The sequence below is a fragment of the Penicillium manginii genome (assembly GCF_028828005.1).
Source record: "Penicillium manginii strain IBT 31320 chromosome Unknown utg000006l:1.0-4164085.0:1.0-4166146.0, whole genome shotgun sequence".
Classification (NCBI taxonomy): Eukaryota; Fungi; Ascomycota; class Eurotiomycetes; order Eurotiales; family Aspergillaceae; genus Penicillium; species Penicillium manginii.
The window spans coordinates 1,601,700-1,618,345 of record NW_026643107.1 but is presented as its reverse complement, the minus strand read 5'-3'; the positions used below and the strand labels follow the sequence as shown (position 1 = coordinate 1,618,345).

At 48.6% G+C, this 16,646-nt stretch overlaps 8 protein-coding genes across 8 annotated transcripts; 6 read left to right on the top strand and 2 right to left on the bottom strand.

Moving 5' to 3' along the window:
• Positions 1 to 130: 130 nt before the first annotated feature.
• N7533_008963 (uncharacterized protein) lies at positions 131 to 1,671 on the top strand (the record flags this gene model as incomplete). The annotated part of the gene is made up of 2 exons (XM_057105613.1): positions 131 to 830; positions 890 to 1,671. 2 exons carry the CDS (start codon positions 131 to 133, stop codon positions 1,669 to 1,671), a joined length of 1,482 nt encoding a protein of 493 aa, XP_056957062.1.
• Positions 1,672 to 2,375: 704 nt separating this feature from the next.
• Positions 2,376 to 2,864, top strand: N7533_008962 (uncharacterized protein; the record flags this gene model as incomplete). The annotated part of the gene is made up of 1 exon (XM_057105612.1): positions 2,376 to 2,864. The coding sequence occupies one exon, from the start codon at positions 2,376 to 2,378 to the stop codon at positions 2,862 to 2,864; it is 489 nt and encodes a 162-aa protein (XP_056957061.1).
• Positions 2,865 to 4,161: 1,297 nt separating this feature from the next.
• Positions 4,162 to 7,825, top strand: N7533_008961 (uncharacterized protein; the record flags this gene model as incomplete). The annotated part of the gene is made up of 3 exons (XM_057105611.1): positions 4,162 to 5,107; positions 5,160 to 5,982; positions 6,049 to 7,825. The coding sequence occupies 3 exons, from the start codon at positions 4,162 to 4,164 to the stop codon at positions 7,823 to 7,825; spliced, it is 3,546 nt and encodes a 1,181-aa protein (XP_056957060.1).
• A 636-nt stretch (positions 7,826 to 8,461) lies between these two features.
• On the top strand, positions 8,462 to 9,376 carry N7533_008960 (uncharacterized protein; the record flags this gene model as incomplete). The annotated part of the gene is made up of 1 exon (XM_057105610.1): positions 8,462 to 9,376. The coding sequence occupies one exon, from the start codon at positions 8,462 to 8,464 to the stop codon at positions 9,374 to 9,376; it is 915 nt and encodes a 304-aa protein (XP_056957059.1).
• A 488-nt stretch (positions 9,377 to 9,864) lies between these two features.
• N7533_008959 (uncharacterized protein) lies at positions 9,865 to 11,055 on the top strand (the record flags this gene model as incomplete). Its single annotated transcript, XM_057105609.1, has 3 exons — positions 9,865 to 9,943; positions 10,020 to 10,319; positions 10,388 to 11,055. The coding sequence occupies 3 exons, from the start codon at positions 9,865 to 9,867 to the stop codon at positions 11,053 to 11,055; spliced, it is 1,047 nt and encodes a 348-aa protein (XP_056957058.1).
• Positions 11,056 to 11,352: 297 nt separating this feature from the next.
• On the bottom strand, positions 11,353 to 12,404 carry N7533_008958 (bZIP transcription factor; the record flags this gene model as incomplete). The annotated part of the gene is made up of 2 exons (XM_057105608.1): positions 11,353 to 12,143; positions 12,239 to 12,404. 2 exons carry the CDS (start codon positions 12,402 to 12,404, stop codon positions 11,353 to 11,355), a joined length of 957 nt encoding a protein of 318 aa, XP_056957057.1.
• A 511-nt stretch (positions 12,405 to 12,915) lies between these two features.
• On the bottom strand, positions 12,916 to 14,820 carry N7533_008957 (uncharacterized protein; the record flags this gene model as incomplete). Its single annotated transcript, XM_057105607.1, has 5 exons — positions 12,916 to 13,056; positions 13,094 to 13,375; positions 13,428 to 13,946; positions 14,004 to 14,363; positions 14,452 to 14,820. 5 exons carry the CDS (start codon positions 14,818 to 14,820, stop codon positions 12,916 to 12,918), a joined length of 1,671 nt encoding a protein of 556 aa, XP_056957056.1.
• A 261-nt stretch (positions 14,821 to 15,081) lies between these two features.
• On the top strand, positions 15,082 to 16,338 carry N7533_008956 (putative G-patch domain protein; the record flags this gene model as incomplete). Its single annotated transcript, XM_057105606.1, has 3 exons — positions 15,082 to 15,201; positions 15,309 to 15,603; positions 15,650 to 16,338. 3 exons carry the CDS (start codon positions 15,082 to 15,084, stop codon positions 16,336 to 16,338), a joined length of 1,104 nt encoding a protein of 367 aa, XP_056957055.1.
• Between the last annotated feature and the right edge of the window lie 308 nt (positions 16,339 to 16,646).

Sequence of the window (16,646 nt, the reverse complement as noted above, 5' to 3'; positions counted from 1 at the left end):
CCTCCAAAATGCCAGATTTTCCAACATTCTTCCAGATTTTGGTTCACCATACTAATCTTTACGAATCTTCGCCAGTTTTGAGAGCTCAAATCTCTAAGATACGCGTTTTTGACAAATCTGGCCTTCTACCATGCCTGCTGGACGACCCCAGGTCAACATGGAGCCCTATAAGGACCAAGTCATTGTTCTCCTGACCCAAAATACACCTATTAATGTCATACTAGACATGTTGCACCAAAATCATGGTCTCCAAATCTCTCCCAGAACATTCAAGCGCCGTACGCAGGCCTGGTGTATCCAGCGACGAGCACCCACAGGCATCACCAATAACAGACCCTTACAAATACGCGTCGAGACACTCATCTGTGAGGGTAATCTGTCTCCGAAAGAGATACTCGAAGTTCTCGCCCGTGATGGCACTCCTATCTCCAATGACTCACTTAAGCAAATCCGTAGGCGGCTTGGTATACGCCTTCGCATTGATGATAAGGACGAGCAGCGTCAGCAGAAGGACGAGATACTAGAGGTACTGGAGGAGGAACAAGGCTTTGGGCTTATTGAAGGGTACGGACGGGGTCATCTTTATGCCCACTTACGCCGTCATGGGCATATCTATGCGAGAGACCGAATCTTCGATATTTGGTGCTCTTTGCGCCCTGATGCTCTTGAGCGTCGTTCGACCAATCTCCAGAGGTCGCGTGGTGCCTATCAATGCCCTGGGCCAAACTTTGTATGGCACATTGATGGATATATGAAGCTAGAGCCTTGTGGGATCGAGATATATGCTGCGATTGATGGATATTCGCGTTATGTTACCTGGTTCTATGTTGGTATGCGCACCGCTATAGGGTCATTCTAAGGTCTTTGAGTATCTGACTGTCTGCCCTAGGTATAAGCACGCGAACTAGTTTCAGCGTTCTCCGTCAATATATAGATACATTATCGGCTACTGGCTTCCAACCGCGCACTATCCGCTCCGACCTAGGCACTGAGACGATGCTGATCGCCGATGCTCACTATGCCTTACGGAAAGCCATTGATATCGATCCAAGGCTTCAGTTTTCTGACTGCTTTTGGTATGGCCGTAGTGTCCAAAATCAACGCATCGAGTCCTGGTGGGGACAGCTTACAAGCTCTATGAATTTCGTGTGGCGTAAGCTCTTTATTTGGCTACAGGACCAGGGCCACTTTCAGGCGACTATCCCTGACCAGATTGCTCTTCTTGCTGTATATATACCTTCTATTAAGGACACATGCGCGGAATTTGTACTGACATGGAACTCCCATCGTATAAGGAAGCAGAAAGGACGCCCCTATAGTGTTCCAGGCAAGCCATGGATGAACTACTACTATCCAGGGCAGGATACTGATGGACAGGATATCAAGGATTACCAGCACACGCTTGACCCTACTTTGCTTAGTGCTATACGATATGACGTGGGTGGCTGGGATGCTAACGAATATCTCCCCACGCATACTATGGAATGGTGCCATACTCAGCTGCTACAAATGCAGTTTGACCCTGAAAGGCCACCAGCACGAGACGGCACCCGCCCATATGTGGAGATCTACCTTCGGCTACGAGAGCGAGCCGTCTATCATACCCAAATAGGTGCTATTCCAATCCTATCACTGTGCGAGAAGCCCACTATGTCTTCTGATTGGGCATAAAATTAAGGGAGCGGCTCGCAGGCTTGGCTTATGTTAGAGATAAAAGTGGAGATTAATAAATATCAAGCACTAGTTCTGTCAGAACTTTATTATTCTAGGGGTTGTAGAAGATATTCTAGTGTCATCTGACGTCCAAGAATCTCCTAATATCCTAGCATATCCCATTGAGCATCTTCCACAAAGCACTACCAACCAAATGGCCTATTATTCCAGCGACACGCCTGATCTAGTCGATTTGACAGGGCCGTATGACGATTCACCATCCTCCTCTACCTATACTACTGGCCAAGGAGCAGCACCGACAAGAGCCTCTCAGCTTGTACCAAGCCATAACCTGCTTCCTGACCCCTATAGTATAATACACCAACGAGTGGCAGGTAGAGTTCGCAAGCGAGAGATAAAGAGGACTAGACCAGGACACATTACTAGGCCTGAGCCACCACAGCAGGCCCCAACTCTTATCCGCTTCTGTCTCTGGCGAAGACCATCACTGGAGAGAAAATCATGGACGTTTGAGGAGCTTAGTGAGTTTAGATATCGATGTTATTTAATTTAATCAAGGTATGTTCCAATTTGCTAATAGGCACTTCAATACAGGTGATGTTTCCCAGTGGGTTCCTCCACAGACAATTTATGGCTTTAACAACTTTATTACAAGATATCTTCTGCCTGCGCTTAGTCCTGATCTCGGGGTATATTCAGCAATGCCTACCGACCGATATCAGTTAGCCACAGGCCTAAAAGGTCAAAAGGGGAAGAGGGAGCCATATATCCTATCCGCTACAGAAGATTACATGCGATGTACTACAAATCTCTGCGAGCGTTTTGATTTGGCCGGTAGAGCTCGTCAGATTTATGTTGTTATTATACGTGAGGAGGAACAGCTTCATATCAAACCTGAGCCTATAATGAGCCGCGAATCGAGCTTGGCCAGCGACATTAGCAATTGCACGACCCTCCCACCACCAGAACAGCCGGCTACTGACGCTAGGAGAGAGGCTACTTTAAGGGCTACTCCTCAGCGGCAGGTTACGCCACATCAGGATACACCGCAGCTAAGAGATCCTTCAAGTACGCTGCGACGTGGTGGTGCAAGACGCAGTGGCACCAGAGGCCCTCGGGTAGAAGCATCACCGGCTATATCACCACCACGTACGCGTAGTAGGGCCTCTAGGGGTATGAGGGCAGGTTAAAACTATTCAGAAACTGCATATTTGGGCGATTTTGAGCACCTACAAACAATCAGAGTTAGTTAACTCATAGTATAGTAAATGAGAAGGCAGGATTTTAAAGATATAGTTTTATGCATCTAGAATTCCAGAGGCCTTGGTCTAACTCTGTCATGACCTCTGAATAGAGGCACACTTCTTGCCCTTCTCCAGAAATACTTGCTTAACATATTTTGGCAGAAATATACAAGCCTAGGGTATGAACCTTCCATATTAGGGCTAGTGACCTTTTCTGCCGGCATTATTTGAATTTTGGCCCCAACCTCTCTATCGTCTGCCGTACTTGAGGGACTTCCAGCCAAGGGTCCTTGAAAATGCACCAAAGATGTGCGAGAGTGGGGCAACCTCATTATGGCCGAATCCAACCCACTATTTGGTCCCTCGGTTTCTGAGTTCTCTTGGAAAACAGAGTATATTCCCGCCCTGGGCTCGTAGAGCCCAGAAACGGGTTCATCCGTTTTATTAAGCCTACTACTAGGTAGGAATGTGCTATCTACTAGTAGGTACTAGTACAAGGCCACCCACAATACTGCAAACATCAATGCCCCTAGAATACCACTAGTAGCTAATACCTCCCGAGACCTTCCAAAGATACTGATGATACTTAGAACATAGACCCAAGGACCCCCAGAGACAAGCCTGATTAGTTCAGCCGTGTTTCTTTGCACAGGATAAAAGAAGGCTCTTTGATCGCTCTTTCAGGGCCCCATGGAAGCCTTTATAATAGGACTAGTATCGACTAAGGCCTGCATATTCCAACTTGAAGGTCAGCGGTTGGTTTGAGCGCTACTACTGTATATAATATATAGGTGAAGTTGGGCATTGCCCGGGTGGGCGCGTGCTTTCTGGTAGCCCCCCCGCACTCTTCTTGCCCCTCCATCCTGTCCGCTCCACATATTCTCTAGCTCGAAGGTTTTCATCGTATGCGAGTCCATTGATTTATGTGCCAAAATTTCATAAATGCTAGTGAATTGATACCTCTCAAGAGCAGCGGCCTCGGGCACAGATTTATTCGGTCAACATCCCTATATCTAGTGCTCTAGATAGCCTCAGCTAGACATTCATCAAACACTTTCATCAGCAGCAGCATCAGTATCTCTCTCATCTTCCATGATAGCATTCGGCATACCTCACTACCTTAAAATCTCATTGATCAAGTTTTGACGACGCATCGCTCACTATTCTGGTTGCACCCACAACGAGTTTAGTGTGCCGGAGAGATACCCAGACATCAATAACAACGGCGGTTGTTCATGCTCCTATGTCCGACGCAATAAAAGATTCTGGGAAGCGCACTGCTGCGCCCACATGTAATGAATACACCGTGGGATGGGTCTGCGCGCTTCCTAAAGAGCAAACTGCAGCGACCGCCATGCTCGATCATACTCATCCTAAAATCACCAAGCCACCAAATGACACTAACAGCTACACCCTGGGGTCTATCGGCAAGCACAACGTTGTCATTGCCTGTCTGCCAAAGGGAAAAATCGGAAATAATGCAGCCGCAACTGCAGCGACCCAAATGGTGCGCACTTTCCCATCCATAAAGGTTGGCTTGATGGTGGGAATCGGAGGTGGCGTCCCGCCAAAGGTTCGACTCGGGGATGTTGTGATTAGCGCCCCTGTTGCTGAATTTCCTGGAGTTGTCCAGTGGGATTTGGGGAAGGCAGAAACCGGTGGCAGTTTCAGACGAACGGGTGCTCTCGATAAACCACCAAACGCACTTTTGACTGCGTTGACACAACTCGAGTCTCAACATGATATGAATGGATCTAAAATCCCGAAGTACCTTGACGCTTTGAAAGACAAGTATCCGAAGATGGCGGCAAAATACACCTGGTCTAATTTTCGTAAGGATCCGCTTTCCTCCCCAGACGAGTCCCAAGAGAAGCCAGAGGACATTCGCGTACATTATGGCCTCATTGCAAGTGGCGATCAAGTCATCAAAGATGCCGCGGTTCGTGATAAACTGAATGAGAGTCTTGGTGGAAATGTCCTATGTTTTGAAATGGAAGCCGCTGGATTGATGGACAATTTCCCTTGTCTTGTCATTCGGGGAATTTGTGATTACGCTGACTCGCAGAAGAATGAAGATTGGCAAGAGTATGCTGCTGCAGTGGCTGCAGCTTGCACAAAAGAGATCCTTGAATACGTTGAATCGAGTGATATCGATGGAGCGTGCTTGATACAAGATATCTTAAATGATGGTAAGTTATTGCCCAATATGTTCAAGAACAGAATCTTTCTGACGTTTCCTAGTCAAAACATCTGTCCAGAGAACTGAGCTCAACATAAGAAGGATAGAATCAAATATGGACAGAGCAGGACGCATAGAAGTGCTGAATTGGTTGACTCCATTCAACTACGGTCCCCAACATAGCGACTTCATAAAAATACGACAGCCACAGACGGGTGAATGGTTTTTATACTCACCGGGTTACAAAAACTGGAGAGACCAAGAAAAACAGATTTTGCTTTGCAAGGGAATACCTGGCGCTGGGAAAACAATAATCGCTGCGACAGTCATTGATAATCTCATGACAAAGTTCTACGACGACGACTCCACGGGGCTTGCTTATATCTATTTCAATTTTCGCAGACAACACGAACAAGAACTTGAAAACCTATTAGCTAGTCTTATCAAGCAACTGAGTCAGACTATGCGTGTTCTACCAGAAAAGGTTACGAAACTTCACACGAAGCATGAAGAGAAGAACACAAGACCATCAGTTGATGAGCTTTCAGAGGCGCTATTGTCTACAGTGAAAATTTATTCAAAAGTTTTCATTGTTATTGATGCCCTCGATGAATGCCACATACCTGATGGACGCCTTTCAAGGTTCCTGTCCGAGGTATTTTATCTACAGAAGAAATCTGCGGTGAACGTCCTTGCCACCTCACGTCCCATCCCAGAGATTGAAATGAAGTTCCAAGGTCACCCCTCGAAGAACATCTCAGCTTCGGAAGAGGACATTCGCAAGTATATCGATAATAATTTGACCCGAATTCCCAGTTTTGCTCTTGAGTACCCAACTTTGCAAGAGTTGATCAAGACTGAAATTGTTGCTGCTGCTGGCGGGGTGTAAGTCCTCACCCCTACACTTATAATCCTGATTCCCTAGGAACGCCATGGTTGAAATTTCATTAGGTTCTTATTGGCAAGGCTTCACTTTGATTCTATCCTCGGAAAAAGATCACGGACAGCTATAAATGCTGCGTTGAAAAATCTTCCAACGGGGTCAAACGCGTATGATCACGCTTATAACGAGGCCATGGTAAGGATTCAGGGCCAACATCCAGAAGCGAGACTCTTGGCGGAGCGAATCCTGGCATGGATTTCCTGTGCAAGAAGACCGCTTGCTACTTCAGAATTACAACATGCTTTGGCTGTTGAACATGGTAAAACCGAGCTAGACAAGGAAAACATCACACCTATTAACATCATGCTATCTGATTGCGCCGGATTGGTGGCGGTCGACGAGAGCAGCAACATTGTCCGACTTGTCCATTATACGACGCAGGAATATTTTGAACGAAAACGCCGAGACTTGTTTCCAAATGCAGAGGCTGAAATTACGAGAGATTGTCTAACTTATCTCTTGTTTCATTCATTTGATGCTGGGCCTTTGCGAACACTAAGTGATCTTGACAGTCGGCTCCAGAAACATAAACTCTACGATTATTCAGCCAATAATTGGGGACGCCATGCTCGTGAGGCCTCAAAAGTGGCATTTGACCCAATAATCATGAATTTCCTGAAAACAGAGTCAAAATTTAAAGCATCGAGCCAAGCACAATTCAAGCAGGAATCTTTGTACCCTTGGTCCAGCTTGCGCAATGTACACAGAACAAGTCTTCACCTAGCGGCACTTTTTGGATTAGAGGAAGCAGCCACAAATTTACTACAGGATAACGTCAATATTGATGCAAGCGACTTTTTCTCCAACACACCACTGGCACTTGCCACGAAAAATGGCCATGAAAGGATGGTTGAACTACTTCTTGATAAGAAGGCAAATCCAGAGCTTACGGAGGACTATGGCTGCACGCCGCTTCTTTTGGCGATAATAAAAAAACACGAACCCATTGTCAAACTGCTCCTCAAATATGGCGCCAGAGTTGAGGGAGGTAGTAGGTTCGGGACTGCCGAATATTTACCGCTTGCGCTGGCTGGTGCGAATGGGAATGGATACAGATCAAAAGAGCGCCTGCTAGGCAACCCACTTTCACTAGCTGCGCTGCATGGACGTGAAGGAATCGTCAGAATGCTCCTTGAAAACGGCGCAAATGTCGAGGGAGACAGATCAGGCAATTGTTTCCTAAGCACTCCACTTTCGTTGGCCGTGCAGGAAGGGCACGAAGGTATAGTCAAGATGCTTCTTGATCATGGGGCCAAGGTGGATGTGAAGACGTACCACACTGATATTACACCGCTATTGTGGGCTACTAAGAACCCTCTCATTGATGGAAATGTGATAAGACATCTGCTTGAGAATGGCCCCGACCTGAATTTCAAGGACAAAGATGGCCGCACAGCATTGCTATGGGCCGCAGAAACCGGAAATGCCACCGCGGTCCAGCTGCTACTTGAAAGGGGCGCTGATCCGACGCTGAAAGACAAGTTAAGTGGACTGGCACCACTCGCACTAGCTACACAGCATGGGAATGAGGCAGTTGTCAGGATGTTTCTTAATGAAAACACTGACATAGAGATCAAGGATCGCTTTGATAGAACGCCACTATCATGGGCTGCCAGAAATGGCTTCGAGGCAGTTGTGAAGTTGCTACTTGACAAGGGAGTTGATCTTGAAGAAAAGGATAGCGGTGGGGGAACACCACTTTCATGGGCTTCTGGAAGACATGAGGGGGTGGTGAAGTTGTTACTCGACAAACAAACTGAAATCAAGCTTAAGACAGTTGCATGAGGATATTTCGTGAACACATTTCCCCCCCCAAGTCTGTCCAATTTATGTATAAAACTGAAATTTTCGTACCGCACAGGATAAACCTGTCATTTTGAACTGCTTAGGGTGAATAATTAGTGAACATGATCACTGAACACCTGGAGGTTCCGGTTTATCATGAATAGTTGGCTTCAGGTCGCCCCCGGGGGCCGTCAATAAGTTGTTGTCTCCACACTAGTTAGCTAGTTAATTGGTACTAGTAGCATGTTCAAGTTAAGGGGCGACGGGTATGCATTTGGATGACGCTTTTTCAGCCAATCACCGACAGATTCTGGGTGGCGATGAACGTTACCTCTCTAACCAATGATTAGAACGCTATTTGTTGATATTGTTACAGACGCAGTTTTATCCAATAACAGCAAACTTATGGATAAAGGGTAGCATTCTGAAGCTGGATGACAAGGTTTTGACCAATGATCAGCAAACTTTGGACGATGTACAATGCATAATCTCCAGGCTGCTCCGTGGATGCTCTAGATAACCGCCAAACAAGTTTAAATTCCTTCAAGAAGTCCCCCGCGCCTGGTCCATGCCAAATTGTTCCCATCATTCAGCCTTTACTTTCAGCTCAAACTACCACCCCGCGGCAAGCTCAACATGCCTACCTTTGGCAGCCAGGATATCCCTGATCTCAGCGGCCAAGTCATAATCGTGACAGGAGGCAACGCCGGTCTTGGTTATGAGACTATCCGCCAGCTCAGTCACCACAACCCAGAGACCATCTATCTCGCAGCTCGATCCCAATCCAAGGCCGAAAAAGCCATCGCAGACCTCAACGAGAGCAACACAAAGTTCACCAATATCCGTTTCTTAGAATTGGACATTGCATCTTTCGAAAGTATCAAGACAGCAGCAGCAAACTTCCTCCATCAAGAGTTTCGCTTGGACATTCTCGTCAACAACGCCGGGATCATGATGACAAGGGAAGGCCTCACCAAAGACGGATACGAGATCCAATTCGGAACAAACGTGCTAGGCCCAGCCTTGCTCACCCAACTGCTTTTGCCAACCCTACGCAACACTGCGAAATTGAACAACCAGGCCCGCATGGTCATGCTCTCTTCTGCCGCCCACGCCCGGGCCCCGAAAACCGTTTACGATTTCGATGAGCTTCGAACGACTGCACCCAACAGACATACCACTGAGCGATACACAGCTTCTAAACTCGCCAATATCCATTACGCTAAAGCCTTGGCCGAGAGGGAGACAGGTGTCAAGATCATCCCAGTCCATCCTGGCATGGTATCGACAAACCTCCACCATGCCTCGACGGGTACCTTTCTCAAACCATTTCTCCATGCAGCGATTTACTTAGCTGCAACGCCGGTGGAGAAAGGTGCCTTGTCTCAAATTTTTGCGGCTGTAAGCCCCGAGGCAAAACACGGACAGTACTATGGGCCTATCGGTAAGGCCGAAACGGGCTCTGGACTTGCTCAGAGTCGTGATCTTCAGGAAAAACTGTTCAAGTGGGTCCAGGGTGAGATTTCAGGGCATGTTGAGAGCATTTTGTAGGATTGAGTCCACTCTTGTAATGGATTCCTGTTAATATTAATGTACTTGCATTTCTTTTTTGGCTTCGATTAGGGGGGGGGCCGGGATTCTTATCAATTGAACAATATTCGCTCACACTTGACGAGAATAGGCCGAAGAATAGTAATCATACCTCCAATGCGTTATTTGGCCAAAAGTTCATAGATGGTCAGTAAACAGTTGAAAATCGCTCATCCAAATGTACGTTCGGGAGTGGCCAACATCTGGGTGTTTCGACATTGCGATTGGCCAGCCGGGAGTCATCCAGTTAATAAAACATTTTCGCGGCCCATTGATGCCCCACAGCTGTTTGTCCCGGGACGAGCGTTTCCTATTGGCGGAGAGAGCGTCATCCAAGTGCATGATGTGTCGATCTCTACGGTATAAGGTACAATTCGGAACCAATATAACAGGCCACGCCCTACTTTCATTATGTGAGGTTAAAACAAAGAGACACTCGCAAAGAAACAATGGTGTCCATTGATGAGGTCCGAAAGAGCAATTCTCAGATTACTAGTCTCTATGGTACCAACTTGGTTGCCGTTTTTGGTGAGTTCCCCCAGTTGGTGTGTATTGCACATTTTCCCGAGCACTGGCAGTCCTGGCAAGACTTTGAGGCTAATAGTAATCCCTGGAAATTTCGCAGTCGGTGGAACTAGCGGAATTGGAGAAACCACAGCCCGCGCATTTATCTGCAATACAAAAGCCTCCCGGGTCTACTTGATTGGGCGAGATCAGGAGAGGGCTTCACGAATCATCGAAGAACTTCAGCAACTGGAGCCGAGCGCCACAGTTAACTTTATCGCAACTGATGTCTCGCTACTACGGGAGGTGGACAGGGCTTGCCATGAAATTCAGCGTCAGGAAGATCTGGTAAATATCTTGTTTCTGAGTCCAGGAGTGGGAACCGCTACGGGGCGAGATGGTGAGAATCAACTAACATCAACAAAATGAAGCCTAAGTTTTGCCTCTCACTGACACAAATCATAACAGAAACCGACGAAGGACTGGACAAAAAGCTGAATCTCCATTACTACTCCCGAATGAGGTTTATTGCCAATCTACTGCCCCAATTGACTCCTGCGAATGCAAAAGGAGAGAAAACAGTCCCTTCGAGATCACGTCTCTCACGCGTGATCTCGGTACTGGAAGCAGGCGGCGAGGCCTCGATCGATTTTGACGATCTTTCTCTAAAGACAAATTATTCGCTACGCAATTGCGCGAAACATGCGATCACCATGAATTCCCTCTCGATGGAATACCTCGCCGCCTCATTCCCGCGAACCGCTTTCATCCATTCCTTTCCGGGCATCGTTCGAACACGCCTAGGGCGCGACTTTGGCACCTTTACCACACTGGGACTCAATGCTTTGCTGTTGCTGGCTAAGCCGTGGGAAATACCGCTGGCAGAAAGTGGAGAGAGACATCTTTACGCGGCCACTTGCCCGTTGTTTTCTCCTAGGAATGGTAATAAGCTTCTCGATCTGGCGGAAGGGTCGGATGGGAATCTTGGCAGTGGATTTTATCGGCTGGCGTCGGACGGATCGACGTATAAGTCAAGCAAGGTGATGCAGCGGTATCGGGAATACGGGAGTACAAGCCAGATATGGGATCATACTCGGGGGGTCTTTGCAAAGGTCCTCGTAGAGAAAAGCTGCTAAGCCCCGATAAGAGGTTCGGAGCATGGGATAGCCAATGTAGAAGGCCATAAATGGTTTCCCTATACCAAACGTGAAGCTGTCTGGTTATAATTCTTTCCCCATAACTCGATCTGTAAGGTAGCGAGAAGCAAGCGTGTGGGTGGTCACGGTGAAGTTCGTACGCCGTTCCTCTAGCATTCAGGTCGTGCTAGACGCATGTCGATGCTTTCCGGATTCCGACATCGGTTTTCCCAGTGGAAAGAATAGATACCGAGCGCTCATGCTTTGGAGCGATTGGAATATGCGGCTCGCCATCGCTCAACACATTTCATCGATCTCACAGACGCCCATTTCCACTCCACGCAGAATATCCGGCGACGCCGGCAACCTCGTTGAGAGCATGTTGAAATTGAGTCTCTTCATGCCCCGTTTCATTCGCCAATGATTTGTCGAAGATAGAAGTTCCTCGCATCCCTTGACAACCCAAAACCACTTGCGAAGAAAAGACTCAGATACCTCCCAATTCTGCGGTAACCAAGGATCTCCCCAAACCAGCATACCAGCATCACCAACACCGGGGTCCATTACATCGCCGCAAAGATCGCAGTCATTGAAAGTCCCATCTGCCTGTATGAGATTTTCTCGCATTCGCGGAAATGGGAAACAATCCAACCAGGGGTGATGAGGGGTATCGCGCTGTATGGCAGTGGGACAGAGGCTGGCTGGAAGAACCCGATCCTTCAAATTCAAGTCACATCCTGGGGAATTGAAGGGGGAGAGGACGTCGTCTTCCATGTCTCGGGTGGACAGGCCCAAGGTCTTACTATTATCTAGAATAGCACGCAGAATATTGAGCTTTGAGAGGGTGAGTAAGTGATCTAGGCAGGGGTTTCCGCTGTAATATCTTTCATAGGCCGAGGCGTGAAAAGTTGTCATCATCGCGATTGCCGTGGGGAGAGTAGTTGATTGACAGAACCCTGGCCATTCAGTACTACTAGCAGTGCCTTTTTCTGGACGTGGAAGAATCAAGACCGGGCGATGATTCCTTTTATCTGCTTTAGCCCTCCGGGAGATAGCTAACTCCTGATCTCGGCGGATTTTCCGGGCTCCTAGAATAAGACAAGAATATTAGTACAAAGATATTCGATATTTCAAAAATGAGAAAACAGGTTGACCTGCGTTCAGGTTATGAAGATCACCTTACGTTGCGCGCGTTGATTCAATCTATTCTGCAGCTTCTTTCTCTCCACACGATCGGTGATTCCGGTCCAGTCCTCACCCGGCCGACGAATTGACACCTGCAAACGTGTTGGGTGAAACTCGACTGCCTCGCGCACTGTCGGCAAGGTGTCGGAAGATGTGTCTTTCATGCTGGCGTTTTCGCTTAAATGGCGACAGTTCCTTCGACCCAGGAGCGCGATGCGTAGAAGGACTTGATGTGGGCAATCGGGCAGAATGCGCAATCGGCCAAGCACCCACCGTTTTGCCACTTCACCTTACTTGGGCATCTCCCCGAAACCTAAGTTTGGTATCATTGAATATCGTTGCCCCAACCATATTTTGATCCATATCCAGTTTTTATTAAAGACATAACTTGAATAGTCATGCTAGTCATACTGGTAGCATAGTATTCAATACATATCCTATGATGTTGCTTTGAACTTAGTAGGTACATTATACTACGCAATGATGGATGACGATCCTCAACCAATTGGAAATCTATACGAAACCTTCAACTTGGACTTGAAGCAAAAATTTCTTACAGCCTTGGAAGTAATGACCCAGCAGATATATTGATATTGGGTATAGAATAATGGTATCGTATATGAGCTGATATGCACAAAAGTATCGCCTAGAAACCTCCTCATCCCTCCCACGAAATCACTGCCTCAAGTCCACCCCAATACTAGCCAAATACTTACACCTCTCCCTCTGCGCAGCCGGCACACTCTCCATAGCCGTCTCATTCGTCCTAACAAAGATCCGCCTATAGTTCCCCCCAAGTCCCCCACTCCGGCGACCCTGGAAGCCGGTACGTATTCGGATTCAAATCGCGCACAAAACTCGTCCAATAGCCCTGCATCAGCGGGACAATGGGCGCATTGCTCGTATAATACGAGTCCGGCGGAACACCGCTCACATAATCGGGTCCCCAGATCGCATTCACCTCGACGGTGTGCGTTGTTCCTTCGCCGATTTCTTCGAAATGCGGGTCTTGCACGGCGAAGTGGTAGTTCCAGCTATTAACGCCTGCAGCTGCGTAGACGGAGCTCATCTCGATGCCCGGGCATATGTAGCGGATTTCGCCGTAGGCGGAGGCTGTGGGGGGGCCAGTAGGCGCCTGAGCCGGGGTATGTTTTTGTTTGGTTGGGCGTTAGGTATATGCTATTCACTTTGGCCATTTGGGACGCTGATATACTTGGGAATTGGTCCTTGATGAAGGTATCGGCCGCAGCGAGGGTGGAAGTACTCTTCGGAACAAAGATGGTGCCTTCGTCCGTGTCGTCGCCGAAGATGACGGGGACTTTGATGAATTTCCCCTTGCGGAAGAGAGTGAGCGTGTGGTCTTGGACTAGGTCGCCGTCTATGGTTGGGCTGTAGAGGTATAAGGGTTTGTTTGTGCCGCCGGGCAGTGGAGTGCCGATGTTTTGGTTTTGGAGAGTCTTTATGTCTAGGCTGCGGAGGCAGGCGAGTGTGTCGTCTTGATTGGTACACCCTGTGCGGGAGACAAGGTTGTCGTAGGCGAATTGGCTTTCGGAGACGTCTAGCATTGTTCCGAAACTTTGGGATTCAGCTGCTGCGCCGATGAAGAGGCTGTCGTTTCGGCCGCCGTAGGCGGATAGAAGGAGGGTTACGGATGCGCCGCCGGCGCTGTCACCGCCGATGACGATGCGGTTTGGGTCTCCTCCGAACTGATTGAGTCAAGTTAGTGAGTGTAAGGAATGAAGCATGGAAGCTGTTATGCTTACATTGCGGATATACTTCTTCACCCACTTCAGAGCTTTAATCTGATCTTTTAGACCATTGTTGAGACTACCTCCGCTCTCCACTTCGTCACTGGCGAGAAAGCCGTAAGGACCCACGCGATAATTGAATGTGACAACAATCATATTCCGGCCGGAGGCTTGTACCAGGCCCGATCCATTATAGTTTGCATTGGAGAGGTCAGCAAATCCTCCACCTTGAATGAAGAAGTATACAGGCAGCGTGCCGTTTGATCTAATTGACTTCGTAGGCGCATAAACATCTAGAAAGAGACAATCTTCGGACCTCTGCTTTGGAACTGGAGTGTTTAGACTGCTTGCGACGGGGATACAGAGAAGTCCATGCTGGAGGAGTCGTCAGTTTGGGTCAATATAAAAGAGTCGTTTGTATTCTATGCTCCGCTCCATAGAGGTGTCTCCGAACATCACATACATTGGTTGCGTTCTGAACCCCTTGCTGAGTTGTCGGATCTTCAGGAGCAGCAAACCGTAAATCCCCAATTGGAGGAGCGGCGAAGCGCATTCCTAACCACTGCGAGACACCATTTGGCAATGAACGTCCTCGGTAGCTAGCATAGTCTAGGTTGACGACCGGGGACTGTGCGACAGTCAAGGAAAGGCAAAAGAAAAGGTAGAAGAGCTCCATGACGAAGTCAATTGCAGTTTTAAGGAGCTGGAAACGGCAGCATAGCCAGGTAATAAAGGAAGAACGGAGAGTAGAAGAAGGGCCGAAATCAGCAGACAGGGAGCGAAGCAGGGTCAAGGCGAGACCTAAGGCCTCGCCGAACAAAGGAGAGACCATCTGGACCGGGACCTCAAGGGACAACACCCGAGAGAACAAATTAAATTCCCGGATTCTCTCCCCTTGCGTGGAGGGGAGTGCAGGGGAGTTCTGGGCAGGGAGGAGAAAACAAGCAAACAAGCGGGAGGAGCAAGCCACAGCTGACCGCAGCAAGTACCGCTAGCTACCACAGCTCGGGCCCACCTTAAATTTGTTCCCCGCAAAAAGTCCCCCCAAAATCCAGCGCTTTTCTCATTGCGGTATATCTTGCATCTTACAACCATGTCGCCCAATCATGGAGACACCGATGAGGGGGATGAGGACGATTACATGTCAATGGTGATCGAAGAGCCGACGCATAAGGAAACTTTCACCCAACGAAAGCGTCGGGAACAACGTGAAGTGAGTACTAGCTCTCCCCTCCCCTCGCCTGTCTCCCCTCCTCCCCTCCCTGTTCTCGCCCGCGCCTGCATGACAATCACCGCTGACCTCGTCACTTCTCAATCAAGGCAGAAGCCCGCGGAAAAGTCCCCTCCAAAGCCGAACGAGCCGCCGAAGAAGCAGCGCGCCGCGAAGAAGCCCTATCAAAAAGCACCCTCGAACCAACGAACAAGGGCTTCAAAATGATGGCGAAGCTAGGCTTCAAGCCGGGCCAATCCCTTGGCAAACGCGACGAGGCAGGTGACGCGAACAAAGAAGACGACAAGCACCCCAAGAACGCAGCCACCACCGAACCCCTGAATCTTATTTTCAAGGAAAACCGCGGCGGCATCGGCATGGACGAGCAAAAGAAGCGCAAGATCCGCGAGCAGGCGGAAGAAGCTACGAAAAAAAATTAAACGCGACGAAGGCGACTATCGCGATCGGGTCCGCGAGGAGCGGGAATTGAAGCGTACAGAGGCGCAAGTACGAGCGGCGCAGAAAGTTGCTGAGAGGCTGGATACCGAGGAAGAGAACGGCACTAGTGCTGGTGCTACTGCTGCACCTGCATCGCAGAACTCAGACACACAGACGCAGCCCAAGGCAAACGACCAGGATGATGGTGTGACTGGTGCTGATGACCCGGACGCTAAAACCAACGCCAATGCCGATCCGCCAAGCACGGAGCCCAAAATACAAAAGCACAAACCAACCGCCCAGATCAATGTCTTATATCGCGGTCTCGTGCGCGAGCGCGAGAACCACGAGCGCGACAAACAAGCCCGTCACGCGCTACACACCTCACTCCCCTCATCATTCTTCCCAAAACAGCGCCTCCCCACCTTTGACGCATCGGAACTGGAGCGAGAGGACGGACAGGCCCTTGGCACCCGACTCGGACTCGATTTCGAGCCTTACACCGCGGCCGTGGAGCAGGAACTTGAAGAGGAAGATCCTGAACTTGAGGCTTTCAATGAGCTTCCCCCTTCGGAGCGACTGCATAAGTTGGTGCTCTATCTGCGGGAAACGTACCGGTATTGCTTTTGGTGTAAGTATCGGTATGAGCGCGATGATGAGTTGGAGGGCTGTCCTGGTCTGACGGAGGAGGATCACGATTAAGTCTAATCCGGTCTGGTCTATTTGGACTGGCGAGTCTGGCGTGCACGCAGTGGTTTGTTTGGCCTTGTATGTATTCGCCTCGCTTCACTTCGCTCCTCTACGCTACGCTTTACGAGTCTTCTTTTTTAAAATCATCATGACGAAATCATACCATGAATAACTGAATATACAAGTCTCAAGATATCCATTTGCTTTCCGCAGAGACATAACATAAAAAAATGATCAATATCAATATGCCCGACAACCTTCCTCCGCGTTTAATCCTAGTATACACAAAAACATGTTCCCTGGTATCATAAAACAGAAGA